Source organism: Oreochromis niloticus, linkage group LG4, assembly GCF_001858045.2.
Source record: "Oreochromis niloticus isolate F11D_XX linkage group LG4, O_niloticus_UMD_NMBU, whole genome shotgun sequence".
Taxonomy (NCBI): Eukaryota; Metazoa; Chordata; class Actinopteri; order Cichliformes; family Cichlidae; genus Oreochromis; species Oreochromis niloticus.
Window position 1 is genome coordinate 32,782,893 of NC_031969.2, and position 15,363 is coordinate 32,798,255.

At 43.2% G+C, this 15,363-nt stretch overlaps 1 protein-coding gene across 3 annotated transcripts in view; it reads left to right on the top strand.

The window, feature by feature from the left end:
* The first annotated feature begins 349 nt into the window (after positions 1–349).
* The window catches only part of LOC100697589 (transmembrane protease serine 9), a 42,748-nt gene continuing 27,734 nt past the window's right edge, over positions 350–15,363 (top strand). Inside the window, exons 1-10 of one of the 3 annotated variants that reach the window (XM_019357581.2) lie at positions 350–482; positions 3,629–3,649; positions 3,839–4,001; positions 4,134–4,402; positions 4,996–5,141; positions 5,226–5,757; positions 5,925–6,096; positions 10,737–10,990; positions 11,129–11,226; positions 11,629–12,867. In XM_019357581.2, the coding sequence (XP_019213126.1) occupies positions 413–482; positions 3,629–3,649; positions 3,839–4,001; positions 4,134–4,402; positions 4,996–5,141; positions 5,226–5,757; positions 5,925–6,096; positions 10,737–10,990; positions 11,129–11,226; positions 11,629–11,985 (2,082 nt within the window). In that variant the 5' untranslated portion in view covers positions 350–412 and the 3' untranslated portion in view covers positions 11,986–12,867. Of the gene's footprint in view, positions 483–3,628; positions 3,650–3,838; positions 4,002–4,133; positions 4,403–4,995; positions 5,142–5,225; positions 5,758–5,924; positions 6,097–10,736; positions 10,991–11,128; positions 11,227–11,628; positions 12,868–15,363 lie in introns of those variants that run through there. The other 2 variants (XM_019357582.2, XM_019357583.2) reach the window with 2 other exon arrangements.

Genomic DNA, 15,363 nt, shown 5'->3' on the forward strand with positions numbered 1-15,363 from the left:
GATGTTGTCTATTTTTAAAAACAAGATTTTGAAATCAAGGGCCAAGAGCCTGTAGACTCTCATGTAAATCCTGCTGAGGGGATGAAAACAAATGACATCTGAGAAAAGGTCCTCAGGTAAACACAGCAGATTAAAGAAAATGCTTCAGTCTGTAGCAGGGCTTTGGTTTCCTGATGTGAAATGAATAATTAATCCTAAAAAAGTAAATAATTAGTAAAAAAGTTCAACATTGCTGCCTGAAACCTGAAATTCCTGTTTAATAAAGTGTGTCTGATGGGGGGAGGATCAGGTGAGCTGCAGGGAAGTGTTGGGCGTGTCATTAGACAGGTGTCTGGAAGAGGTGTGTTTAATTCAGACAGAGAAGAGGAGGAGGAGAGAGGAAGGTTATTTATGCCTCAGCAGGTCTGGAGGTATGGATCTTACAGCGATGGCTTTCTACAAAGTGATGTGTTTGGCTGCTGGGCTGATGCTCCTGACCCAAGGTAAGAGCTGTCTGCACACACCTGCATCAGGTACGACTCAGAGGGCGAAAACACTCAGGAGCACATCGCTTCACTTTAAAGTGAGACTGCTGCATAGTTATCACATTTATTGAAGAAAAAAATGTGTGTCAGTTTATGGTGATGGTTGAAGGAGTGATGACAGGGTCCTTCATCATGGTTCAGGGCAGGAAGTGACTTACTGCGATGGCAATACACCTCGCTATGAGTGCAAAACTTTTGTGTTTTCTAAACACAGACTGAGAATGAATCCGCAGAAGCAGAGCAGGCTGTCCCAGGAAACCATTTTCTAACGAACCATGTAGTATTTATAGAGGGTGAGGGCTAAACATGACATATATTCATATAATGTAGAAACATCAGGCGCTTGTGCTGAGCTGAATGTTTGAACTACAAACACACTGATGGTGATGGTGATAGTGAGCTCACACACAGGTGCTGCCTGCTTATAATCAGTGGACTCCTCCTTCAACATCCTGTCAGGTACTGCAGTAATACAGCAGTAGTATTAGTAGTACAACGTGCAGCGTGTGTACAGTATTTCTCTGTGTGGTTTCTGTCTGAGAGATAAACATCATCATCAGTGTTTTCATCCTGCTGAGTCACATAGTAACCAACTCCCCCCCCCCACACACACACAGACGTTTATGTTAATGAACTTCAGAACAGGTGGTAAAACCAGTCTGCTGTAAAAGTGGGCTGATCTGGAACAACATCATGAGATGAACCACCTCATAAACAACCAAAATGAAACCAACACAAACAACAAACCTGGTGTTCCTCCTGTAGCCACTGGAGACGTGCTATAATAAGTCAGTCCCCAGAGACTCCCATGATAAAAGCATAGACTGTATATGAAAGATGGATGTAACTGCTGCAGCATTGCTCCTCAAAGGGCCAGTCTTAGTATTTTGGCTGCTCCATGTTTGCTTTTGAAGTCAGATGTGACCATATTTGGACTAGACTGCGGAGTAGTGAGTAATATATTAATAAACATAATATTTCTTTCCATTGCTATGCCGATAACATTCAATTTTATTTTCCTTTAAGTTTGAATGTCGCAGATTCATTGCATACATTGTTTAGCTGTCTTCATGATGTCAGAACCTGGCTATCTCCAAACTCTCTTACTTTGAATGACAGTAAAACTGAAGTTATGGTCTTTGACAGCCTTATCCCTCTGAATCAACTAACTCAGCGGTCCCCAACCCCCGGGCCTTGGACCGGTACCGGTCCGTGAGTCGTTTGGTACCGGGCCGCGAGAGTTGAGGCTCAGGTGTGAAATGTATGGTTTTCAGGGTTTTAATCAGTTTTCAGTGTTATTTTGTTATCGTTTTTATCGTTAACTCGGTTTTCCTGGGTCTTTTCATGTGTGTTATGGTAAATGGCCTGTATTTATATAGCGCTTTAATAGTCCCTAAGGACCCCAAAGCACTTTACATATCCAGTCATCCACCCATTCACACACAGGTGATGGCAAGCTACATTGTAGCCACAGCCACCCTGGGGCGCACTGACAGAGGCGAGGCTGCTGGACACTGGCGCCACCGGGCCCTCTGACCACCACCAGTAGGCAACGGGTGAAGTGTCTTGCCCAAGGACACAACGACCGAGACTATCCAAGCCGGGGCTCGAACCGGCAACCTTCCGATTACAAGGCGAACTCCCAACTCTTGAGCCACGATCGCCCCATGAATAAATCTTCTTTTTTTCGGTACCGGCACTAGTTTTATTTTGTTGTATTTATCCGCGACGCCTTATTGCCGGTCCGTGAAAATATTGTCGGGCATAAACCGGTCATAAAAAAGGTTGGGGACCGCTGAACTAACTGATACCCTTGGCCCCCTTGATAGCTACATCTCCCAGTCAAATTAGAGAAACAATTATCTACTGTGGTTAAATCCAGCTTCTATCAACTACGTCAAATTTCTAAAGCTAAGCCTTTTCTTTCCCCCAAGGACCTTGAAAAGCTTATTCATGCATTCATTACGTCTAGACTGGACAATTGTAACTCTCTTTATTTAGGCCTCCCTCACTCCTCTCTCTACCATTTGCAACTGGTACAGAACGCTGCTGCACGCCTTTTATCAGGTGCCAGAATGCATGATCATATTACTTTGGTTTTAGCTAACTTACACTGGCTTCCTGGGAAATTTTGCATCGATTTTAAAATTCTTTTACTCATAAAATCTTAAATAATACGGCACCTAGCTATTTAACAGAACTTCTCCATTTGTTTAATCCTAAAAAAGCGCTGAGATCTTCAAACCAGATGCTCTTAATGCAACCTAAGTCTAGGCTGAAAACCAGAGGTGATCATGCCTTTGCTATCGCAGCACCTAGACTGTGGAACAATCTCCCTACTGTCATTCGCTCTTCTGAGTCTATCAAGTCTTTTAAGTCTTGCTTGAATTAATCTTTTTACCCTGGCTCTGTCTTAAGTTAGTTTGACTATCATTTGGCTGGCTTCTAAGTTTGTCTTGTCTTGTGTTGCTGTTTGGTAAATTTGTCTTATTTTATTTATTTCCTAATTTGTGAAGCACTTTAATTGACATTGTTGATTTTAAATGTGCTATATAAATAAATTTTGATTTGATAATCAGCTACTGCAAGCTAGCTGTACGGGAGCATCACTGACACCTGATAATCAGTGCTCAGTAACACCCAATTAAAATCCTAGAATTTCACCTAAACTGGAGCTCAGCCTTCTTGGACAGTTTGTTTAGATGATGTTATTAAACACAGTCCAGAGGTCCAGCTCAGGGACTCCAGTTAGCTGAGGTGAGGCCTAGCAGAGAGCTAGTAGCTACAGCTGCCTGCGTCACCATCCACCTTTCACCCAAAGAGGCCACGCCCCTAATAATGCAAAACTTATTATTACAGTTTAAACAGGTGAGTTATAAAAACAGGTGTTTTGAAGGAGCAAACTATCCAGTCCGTGGGGACTGACACGCTGCTGCCTCTACTGGACATCAGAGGAACTGCAGGGGTTGGCTTCATTTCTCAGAGCCTTGCTTATAGCTAACCACAGACAGTCAATTTTCCATTACTATTACAGACAGTGAACTAATCACAGAACGATGAATGAAGATTTTTAGTTTTAAAATTGTTTGTTTTCTGTGTTTCAGAGTCTGAGTCACAGCTGGATGGTAAGATAAAGTTTCTTTGTGTAATGATTTACTTTTATGTGTAATAAATCTTTAGTTTCATATGAATATTAGTTTGTGAGTGAACTGTAGACTCCCAGGATCACTGTGTCCTCACTCAGCAGTTTGTAATGCTGAGAGTTTACAGCTCATACAGTAATGCTCACTCTGTGTTTTAATGTCTGTCTTCAGTTTGTGGTCAGCCAAAGCTCAACACCAGGATTGTAGGAGGACAGGTGGCCCCTGTTGGCAGCTGGCCCTGGCAGGTCAGTCTGCAAAGATCTGGGTCCCACTTCTGTGGAGGATCCCTCATTAACAGTCAGTGGGTGCTGACTGCTGCTCACTGCTTTCAAACGTGAGTATTGAGGCTGAACCTGCACACTGAACATGTTTTAAAGACACTGCAAAGTCAAATTTTATATATGTTTTCTTGTCTATAACAATCACAATAACTGTGCACTGTTTGTGTCTCTCCTGATGATCTCAGCAGTACTCCAGCCGGTCTGACTGTGACTCTGGGCCTTCAGAGTCTACAGGGATCTAATCCCAATGCAGTGTCTCGGACAGTAACACAGATCATCAACCATCCAAACTACAACTCTGGTACCAACGACAACGACATCTGCCTCCTGCAGCTCTCCTCATCTGTGAATTTCACCAGCTACATTTCTCCCGTCTGCCTGGCAGCTTCAGACAGCAGCTTCTACAGCGGTGTTAACAGCTGGGTCACCGGCTGGGGCAATATAGGAACTGGAGGTGGGTCATAAAGACACCTGAATGTTTTTAGAGAAATGATGAAAATAATGCAGGAAACAAGTTTGCTGTCTCAGAAATATTTAGAGCAATTAAACGTTTCCATGAGGTTAAATCTGTGCAAAGTTCAAAACAAGAAAGAATGATTATGTGAATTAAACAGTCTGGACCTGCAGCAAGTATACTGGGTTTGCACGATGATGTCAGGTCAAAAAGATCCTTGGTTAAAAGAAAGTATACTTTCTGTGTATCTGACACTGCCCCCAGGTGGTGTTAGACAGTTACTACATGTTGACGACCATCTACTGTCTGTGTGTGAAGTTTATTTCTGTATCACGTTTTAAAACAGCAGCTGTTGTGCTTCATGTAAAATACTCCAATAACATAAAACAGGACAAGATGACAGAGTGACATCAAAGTCATGTGACTGTGTTCTGCAGAGAGCTTTAACCCCAGCGGACAAACATGTTTCCCATCTTTGTTTGCACACATGACTGCACTTTGTTTTTAGGTTTGGTGGAGCTGCCCTTTTGTTTGAAGGTTAATCAGTCACATGTCATTTATTACAAACTGATATATTTATTTTACCCCTTCAGTGTCGCTTCCTTCTCCACAAAACCTGATGGAGGTGGAGGTTCCTGTTGTGGGAAACAGGCAGTGTAACTGTAACTATGGAGTGGGAAGAATCACTGACAACATGATCTGTGCCGGGTTAAGTGCAGGAGGAAAGGACTCCTGTCAGGTGATTGTTGTTACCTGTTTGGCACATTTTCACCTTCTACAGTTTCTTCTCCTCAGCTAACAGTAAATGTTTCTGCTCTCAAAGGGGGATTCAGGAGGTCCAATGGTGAGCAAGCAGAACGGTCGCTGGATTCAGGCGGGAGTCGTCAGTTTTGGGGAAGGTTGTGCTGAGCCGAATCTTCCAGGAGTCTACGCCAGAGTATCCCAGTACCAGACCTGGATCAACAGCCAGATCTCCTCCAACCAGCCGGGCTTCATGACGTTCACGTCCACTGGGACCAACAGTGACCTCAGTGTCAACTGCACAGGACTGCCACCAGTGCCAACCACCACTACAACTACCATCACTACCCCTACAACCACCACACCTACTACCACCACCACTACCCCTACAACCACCACACCTACTACCACCACCACTACCCCTACAACCACCACACCTACTACCACCACCACTACCCCTACAACCACCACACCTACTACCACCAGCACTACCCCTACAATCACCACACCTACTACCACCACCACTACCCCTACAACCACCACACCTACTACCACCAGCACTACCCCTACAACCACCACACCTACAACCACATTACCTCCAACCACTCCCCAACGTGAGTTTCCATCATCTCAACACTTTGTTCACTTTAAACTTTTAGATAACACAGCTGCTACTTTCTGACACTTTCTGAGCTCTTCACTACCTGAACTTGAAGTGATGGGTTTGTGTGGTCCAAGTTTTTACTGCTTCTTTGTGTCTGCCTCTGGTTTTTCTCCCCAGCGGTGGTTTGTGGACAAGCTCCAAGAAATTCTGGGATTGTGGGAGGAACCTCAGATGTGACAGCCGGCTCATGGCCGTGGATGGCGAGCTTACAGAAGAATGGAAGTCACGTGTGCGGTGGGACTCTGGTGGCCTTGGACTCAGTGCTGAGCAACGCCAACTGTTTCTCAAGGTGAGTTGGAGCTGAAGTTGAAGTTTGCACAGATAATAATACAGTTCAATGGGTGAGTTAGTCAGTGTGTTACCCACTGATTAGTAAATTCTCTTTATGTTGTGTCAAACTGAGGAATTTTTGAGTTTTTAAGAGTTTTGAGTTCAGACATAAAGAGAAAAGGGTGGATCTGACAGAAGAACTAACACACTGGTCTGTTCAGTCTCTATCATGTTTTGAGGAGAAGATGTCAGAGTCAGAGAGACTTTATTTATCCCCAAAGGGCAATTAAAATAGATATCTTGCCGACTGTACATACAATACACAAACGTCACATTGGGGAGACAGGTCAGGCCAGGTAGCACTGGCCGGTCGACCACACGAGCAGTGACCCGAACCGAAACAATGGAAAATGCACAACATGAGGAAAGACGAGGAGAAAAAATAACTCCCCCCGGACTGAGCTCCAACAGGAAGATCAGTTTGAGAACAGAAAAAAACACCTCAACACATGAATCATCACATCCCACAGCTGCATGAGATGCAGATGGTAGTTGTTTTGGTTAGTGCGAACAAACTGCATCCAGTTTTACAGTTGGTCTAATGTCCTTTATTGGCAAAGGTGTAATCCAACAATAGGCAAAACACAAAATCCAAATAGAAAGAGGGGAAAAACTCACGGGATGACAGAAGGAAATAAACTGTTTGATGCAACAAAAAAACATTTGGTTAAATACTCTACTGACTTTTGACCAAAAGGCATAACACCCAGGATCCAAGAACTCGAAATACTCTGGAGGTAAGATCACAATAATAACTGCAAGCAGCTATAAAACCATCCACACCAAAGAAAAAATACAAAGAAATACAAAGAAAAACACAAAGGAGAAAAACTCAACTGTAAACAGACTTCGACTAAAACTAAACATTATTTAGCATAAACAAAACTTAGGAGTCCAAAACCACAAAACGCTAGATCCAAAACCCAGAACCATGACAGTCCCGGGATTTCCATCTACTTCTCTTGCCAGCATTTTTCAAATCAACTGGAAGAAAATGGATCAACTCAAAGAGAGAAACTTTACCACTAACAAGTTTTTGGCTGCAAAATAAAAAATCAAAGTATAAATGCTAAAAATACGGTATGTCATAGGCTTTAGATTCAAAACTGAAGGTTAAATTAAATGGACTGCATTTGTATAGCGCTTTACTCAGTCCCTAAGGACCCCAAACCGCTTTACACTACATTCAGTCATTCACACTGGTGATGGCAAGCTACATTGTAGCCACAGCTGCCCTGGGGCGTACTGACAGAGGCGAGGCAGCCGGACACTGGCGCCACCGGGCCCTCTGACCACCACCAGTAGGCAAACATGGGGTTAGTATCTTGCCCAAGGATATTTGGCATGCAGCCAGGAGGCAGCCTGGGATCGAACCACCGACCTTCTGATTAGTGGCTGACCTGCTCTGCCACCTGAGCTACAGCCACCCGTAATGAAACTAAGCTTTAGTCTCCCCACAGTTTCTACGCATCTGCAAGTCACAGGAACCCACGTCAGCCACCAGTGCTCCTCGTTTTCACGCTGCTCCTGACTTACCTGTCATACCTGCTGTCATAGATGCTGCTCTGCTCTTCATGGGGGTCTTCTTATTAAACATTTATATCTGACTCTGAGAGGTCAAACATACTGCACCTTAAGAAAACACCAGCAAGACAAAGACACAAAAGCTAAAAAAACATAAACAAACAAAGAAAAATCAATGAAATAAAACAGAAGTTTTACAGGGAGACAATAACATGACAACTGCGGCAGTGACAATCTGACAGTAAATGGCTAATAGCATAGTGATAATATGAATTGTGTGATTAAAACGCACATTGTCTGCATTTTGTTCTCTGTCTCTCAACAGTGTTGTTGCAGTCCTTCATGTTTTGATTTCTGTCACGTTATTCTGCCCCGAGAAACACTTTTCTTATCTTGTGTGAGATTTAGTTTTTTTCTACTTCTATTGTGTGTTATGTCCCTTCAGCTCAAGAGAGCCATGGCCTGCTGTATTTGATCGACTGACATGGGAAGATCGTCAGTTAATGCAGCTCACCTGTGTTCTCTGGGCTGTAAAAAATGGCCGAGATGAAGTGATCAGTCTCTCTAGGGGTGTCCAAAATCATAGGCTGCATCCTGCTGAGGATCCGGCCTTCGCGGTCTACGTGGGCCGAACCAGAAAGAGTAATATTAAAACTTAGTAGCGGCAGCCATTGTTGGAATCTTTGGAAACTGGAATTGGCTGGGCCGCGCTATGAATTCTGGGATATAGTGGGCCACGAAGGATACACCCGACCATCCTTCAAACTCAGGTGAAAGGAGGACACATTTGTCGGCCGCATTCAGAGGAGTCTACAAATTCGGACACCACCTCTGTCTTCCACTCTACCTTTCATTAGCCTATTGGTTATTTTTGATTCTTGGTTAGGTTATGTTCAATAACTTATTTAGAATCTAATTAAACTTCTTGTGTGGACTCCCTCCTTGTGACCTACTTTTAGCCAGTTTAGCCAGCGATAAATGGGGTCTCATCCGGGATCTTTATACACTGGTAGGATTAAAGCTGAGTCAGAGTTGAGGGCCAACATAACAAGCTTGTGGTTTGCTATCTCCTTAGCTGAGCTGATCTGCTTTTTGGCCAGAGCCTAACGTAGTTATGGTTTTTGCCATTGTGACCAATGTCTTGGGGAGTTCCACACAGGATAGCATTATTTTGGATTAATTACATTAATTTACTTACTCTCTGGTTGATTTGGACGATAGCAGCAACAGTATTTTGCTTGCCTGTCAAACCCTTGAATTTAGGGTTTGTCTTGTTCTTTTGGGTGAGTATATGAACATGAGTCTCTGAGCCATGAATCCCCTGTAGTAGGCTTAAATGGTTGATAGAGGAGGAGACCAACCATATTTTTTCTTGTCGTCTTTATCTCCTCTGAGGATTTCCCTGGTTTACAGAAAGTTACTACTTACTGGTTGCTTTTTGGTGCTGGTGGAAAGTATCTGTCTTTAGACTGGGTTGAGATTAATCTGTACTGAATAGCTAGGGCTGGTGTGTCACCATTGTGTTTCTCTTGTAGGTTTGTGGCCTCATTGAACACATGGCTGGACTTCTCAAAAGGGCGATTGATTAATTTTTGTTTCATTCCAATACAAATCACAGACTAACACATGTACATATTAAGACCATGATAGTGTGCATGTAATAAGTGCCTGATTAAGGAGCACTAAAAAGTATTCATGCAGATTAATTTATTTCCATAGCTGACTTTTGTTTGGAAGCGTTACGTAACAAAAGACCAACAGCAGCAACAATACATATAAAATATACACAGACCTGCACATACGTAATCTATAATCTACAGTCAGAACCCTCAATGTTTGCAGACGTGCATAATTAAAGATATTATGTGCCAGTTTATTTGAGCTGACTGAAATTAAGTTTTGAATGTGGATGTGGTGTAAATATGTGGCAAGGTATAACTGGTAAATGTATACAGAATTGAATAGTTGAACTTGGATAGTGTTGTGAGGTATTTAACTGGTCTGGCAGAAGACATGGACTGTGATTTGAATTGGAGTGAGCTTTGTTGTAGCTTGGTTCCCTCTTTGTTGGCATGTTAAATGTTTTGGCTAGCCTGGATGTTTGCTAGTTTGGCTGATACTCATACTTTAATCCAAGTTTGGGTTGTTTGCTGCTGGAGTTTTGGCAAAGCAGAATTGTGTGTGTGTGTGTGTGTGTGTGTGTGTGTGTGTGTGTGTTTGTAGCTGTAGGCTATGTGGCTTTGGGCACTTGTGGCAATATCTGGTGTTTTGATTTTTACTTCCTTATCTGAGGTTATCAGATTTCCTGTTCAACATATTTGCTAGAACAGATTTGCTAATTGAGGCTGATGTACTCTTCTGTATACTAGTAACTAGAAATCTCCTGTAATAGGAACCAGTTTCACCATGTGTTACTTTGCCTGTTAACCATCCACTTTTACTTCTCGTCACTCCTTAATTTGTTCCTGAGGTAGGACAGTTGGATCTGGTAAGTGGGTGTGAGTTGGCTTCTTTGCAGGCATTTTAATAAATGGGGATGTTTTCACATTTTCTTTTGCCATTGATTTGATTTTCCAGAATAATTTCCAATGTCAAAGTGGAACCTTGTTTTAAGAAGGGGGGCGTTATGACGCTCCCACTCAAGAAAGCCATGACCTGCTGTTATTTCTTAGCTAGTGGAGGACTGTCAGCTAAAGCTGGCTCAGATGAAGTGCTCAGCCTCTCTCTTCCATAGGCATCAGTCTATTGGTTATGTTTAATAAATTGTCTCGAATTTAGGTGAACTTCTTGTGTGGACTCTTTCGTTGTCACTTACTTTGAGAAAGTTCATGACATCATTTAACTTCTGTTGTATTTCGTGCTGCAGCAGGTTTTTCAATTGGCTGGTTCTTTCTTCAGTTGGAGTCTGTTTGACCTCTCAGGGCTGCTGTAGCTTCACCTCTTTAATAAGAACCAGGTCTGAATGTCACCAGGTTCAAGTCTGTAAAACTTGGGCCCCATGAAGTTGAGTGTAAAGGTGTAGATCTTGTTTGAAGCTGATGAAGATTATGTTTGGGTGCGTCGTTCCTCCCACAGCTCTCCTGTAGCGTCCGAGTGGACTGTCGTGTTGGGGCGTCTGAAGCTAAATGGATCCAACCCCTTTGAGGTGACGCTGAATGTGACAAATATCACTCTGAGCAACACGACCGGGACCAACATAGCCATCCTCCGTCTATCTGCCCAGCCCACCCTGACCGACTACATCCAGCCCATCTGCTTGGACAGCGGGAGAACCTTCGCCGAGGGCTTGGCGTGCTGGGCGGCCGGTTGGAGTCCTGGAAGAGGAGGAGGTGAGTCAGCAACATGAAGGCTGACAGAGTTCTGCCCAGACTCTGCACCAGTCCATCTCTCAGATTACACATGTGGACCACTGCACTTACAGTTTCTTTAGTCAAACATCAGGATTTTCTTATCTTTCATAATGTTAGCTGAGGAAGTTATGCAGCAGTTTCAGACCTCGGTGGTAAACTGTGGGAGCTCATCATCCAGTGAGAGCATCTGTACAGACGTGTTTCCACTGCAGCAGGTAAATGACTGGATTCTTCTTCTTATAACACACTGTCTGCTGACATGTTTGTTCTGGACCTTGGATTTAACTGCTTATCAGAAGCTTTAAACTAAGTTCTCTGATTTCTCCAAATGTTCAGAAACTGACTAAAACTCTTTTGAGGGGAAATTTTATGACTGTTTTTATCATTAAACTCTTTAAATTTACTGCCCATTTTAACATCCTGAAGCCCCCTGACTCAGACAGTTTTTATCTTTTATCATAGCCATCAAAAAAGTTTTTAACATTTAGTTGAATTTGGTCATTTAGTTTTTAAGTAAATATAATAATCATATTCAAAAGTTTTCTGGTACCAAAGGTGTATCAAAGTCTTCCTTTGAGTCACAGGAAAATAATAACTGATGCTTCCCGTCTGTTCAGGGTGATTCTGGCGGCCCGCTGATGTGTAAGCAGGGCGGCTCTTGGTTCCAGGCGGTCGTGCTAACAGCTCGTGCTAACAGCTCCTCTGCCAGGAGGAGACGACAAACTCCAGTTATGACCTTCACCAGAGTGAGCTCCTTTGGTACCTTCCTGACGGAGACGCTGGGGACACTCTTGTCTCCGGCCTCCACGACCACCACCACCAACCCCACCAACGCCTCCAACACCACCACCAACACCACCACAACTACCTCAAACCCCGTATCACAAAGCAGCGGGGGTCGTCCTGCTCACTCCTTCATCGTTGTCTTCTTCCATCTCATCAGCCTCGTCCTTTGTCTCCAACTCTTCCTGTAGAGAGTCTGACTTGATCGACATGATGTGATGGACACAGATGAATGTGAACAAGCTTCCACTCTAAGACTTTACAGGCTTAAAGCTGTGTATGCTAGTCTTTGACTTGACTCTTAACTGGTTATCTGCAGAGAGCTCAGTGGTGACGTTTGGGCGAGTTTACTGTCGACTAACGGCGACTTAGGTGCACCAGTTCCAAGAAAAGGAAGCTGGTTGTGCAATGTGTGGCTTGAGCTCTGACTCACAGGGGCTTTGAGCTGGACTCTGGTTTAAGGGTGTAAAAATGAAGAAGTTCTTTAAACTTGCACTGAACATTAAACTGTAGCTCAAGTGTTTAGAAGTTTTCTTAAGCTAAACAGATCATTAGTGTGTCTGCATCATTGTTACTGTTTCATATATATCTATATATTTTAATCAATGCAACAATGAAAGATGTGAAATCTGCATATTTTTAAATTTTTACAGTTTTTGTGCGTTTTCAGGACAGAGTAGATTAATTGTAACCTTACAGTCACAAACATATTGCTGATTAAAGACAGGACCAAAGTTATTCTTGCAGTCTTTATCAGATTTAAAGAAGCATCATTTAGAGATCCTGGAAACAAGGGGACATCGATCAGACTGTCCCTCTCCTACCTCACATCTGGGCCACAAACACTTAAGCACTTAAACAATATTTGCCTTGAAAACTGTTAATTAAACGGAAAGTTTATTTAACAGTTATTTAAAATGGAAGAAAGTTATTTAAATGGAAGAATAAATGAATAAAAAACTTCTTGTAAATGTGTAAATATAAAAATACAAAAACAACAACAACGAGCTTTGGTTGTTTTACTGTCCGCACAAACTAAAGAGACAAAATAAAATGTGAATAATTTGCTTCCAGTTTGTGATGCATTTTCCCGTCTCTGTTGTTTTTGGTCCTCCTTTGCTGGCCTCCCTTCTCTCCCCTGTCTGTGTGTTTGTGGGCGTGTCACTCTGATTACCTGTTTCAGAGGTGCTTCCCTGCTGGTCTCGCTGCCCTCATGTCAAATTCTCACGTGAAGGAGGTTTGTTGGTTGTCTCACCTGCTCTTCGTGTTGTTTAAGGCTGAAGAGATGCCTCATTACTCACCAGATCGCTGCATCAGCAGGGACCTGTCCAGTATTCAGAACACCTCTCGACTTCACAACAGTGTTTGTGTCCACGGAGCTGCCTGCAGTCGCTCAGTGAAAGTTCTGCTGTCTGTTGAAAATGGAAATAAACCTGTTAACACTGGTTGTGTTAAGGAACGATCTGGCCAAACATGGATTCTGACGCAGGCTGTCTTCAGGAAACCAAGGAGAGCAGCTGGGAGAGCAAGAGCAGGTACTCCGTCACTTTGGTACCAATCCAGCTCTTCTCAGACTCCTCCACCTGCTCCTCCAGACCCCTTGGAAACAGCCCTGCCGTCGTCACAGACCTTCGCTGCTGAGTTGGAAAAAGCTCGGGGCTTTTTATTCCAGTGCACCTCAGTATTCAACCCACTCTGTTAGACTTATTCCTCTGACTTGTCTAAGATCACCTGCATGACACACTGAGAGGCAGAGCATGGCACTGGGTCCACCCCTTTCATTAATGTAAATGATGAACTTTCTAATGACGAATCTATCAAAAAATTCAAGCGTCTCTGTGGCTCGGTTGCAGAATTTGTCTCGGCATGACAGCAAAATTCAACCCTTTAGCAAGGATGTTTTTCTCTGTTTGGGTGAGCTGTCTGTCGGACAAATTTTTCACCCACTTGTCCACATCCTCGGTGTGGACACACTCAGGTGGTTCCTGTAATCCGCCATCTTACGTGCTGTTTGCTCATTCTGACATACAAGCTTTAGGCAGTCCTTGCCAAAGTGGGTTAAAACGTCTTGATGCATTCTCAATCATACAGGTAAGTAAATCTCCAAAAGTTGATTCTGTTCATCTGGACGTAGATAAACAGAATCATCTACATCCACATGAAATGCCGGTTTGGTAGCGAGGCTCAAAATGCTCAACCAGACCGCCGACAGGTCTCGCATGCCACAGTCTGTCATGTGATGCATACTGCTCTGACGTGCTGGGTTGAGCCATGTCGCAAGTTTAGTGAGGTGCATTTGTGATATTTAATGGATCGGATTACACTTTTTAAATTTCTCTCTGATATTTAGGTCAGTATTGGACCAATACTGATACGTAATATCGGATCGGTCCATCCCTATTTAAAAGTAGAATGGGAGGCAGAGCCTTCAGTTTTCAGGCCCCTCTTCTGTGGAACCAGCTTCCAGTTTGGATTCAGGAGACAGACACTATCTCTACTTTCAAGATTAGGCTTCAAACTTTCCTTTTTGCTAAAGCATATAGTTAGGGCTGGACCAGGTGACCCTGAATCCTCCCTTAGTTATGCTGCAATAGACGTAGGCTGCCGGGGATTCCCATGATGCACTGGGTGTTTCTTCTTCACTCACTGTGTGTTAATACACCTCTCTGCACTGAATCATTAGTTATTGTTAATCTTTGGCTCTCTTCCACAGCGTGTCTTTTAAAAATTGAATTGAAACTAGCACACCTCAGTTCTTCATATGACCACAGTTTTTCTTCCTTCCTATCAGTTTGAACCAGTCTGACCAGCCTGTCTGGCACCAGTGTTACAGTGTTACATGTTACACTCCCTTAAATGGCCTTCTTCCTTATTCTGATGCTCAGATTGAACTTCAGCAGGTGGTCTTGACCTGTTATTACCATGTGATTGGCTGACTAGATATTTGTATTAACAAGCAGTTGAACAGGTGTACCTAACAAAACGGCTGTTGTTGTGATAAACACTGTTGTCCTGATCTGCTGGAGACTGTAGAGTACAGTACTGTACAGAATGCTGGACAGATGCTGCAGCTGTGTCAGCTTCATGCTCCAAAGCAGTGATGTGTCACCACCTCTGCTCAGAGAAACGGAGACACGGGGAGCCGCCGGACAAAGAATCGACAAAGGTGCCAACGGTGGGGACGAAGTTTACCCCACCTCACTAAGTTTATCCAGAACTTACTGAAAATAACTGTAAGAATAACAAAAATAAAGCAGATAGGGTTGAATATTTCCTGGTTTATTGTCTTTATGCTGTTTGTTTTTCTTCATTTGAATAAAACTTCTGTAAGCTTCAGGTGTGTTTAAGCTTCAGAGCCTTTAATAAGGCCGTGCTTCCATGAAATCTCACATCATTTATTCTCACTTGTTTATCATCTATTAACTCATTTAACCAGGGAAATTTTTGTATCTTATCTTCAGATCCTTTCCTGGCACTGGCAACACTGCCAACTACGACTTGACACTTTTGCGTGCCTGTAAACTGACTGTGCATTACACTTCCCCGATGAGCTATTATTCTCTTACTGG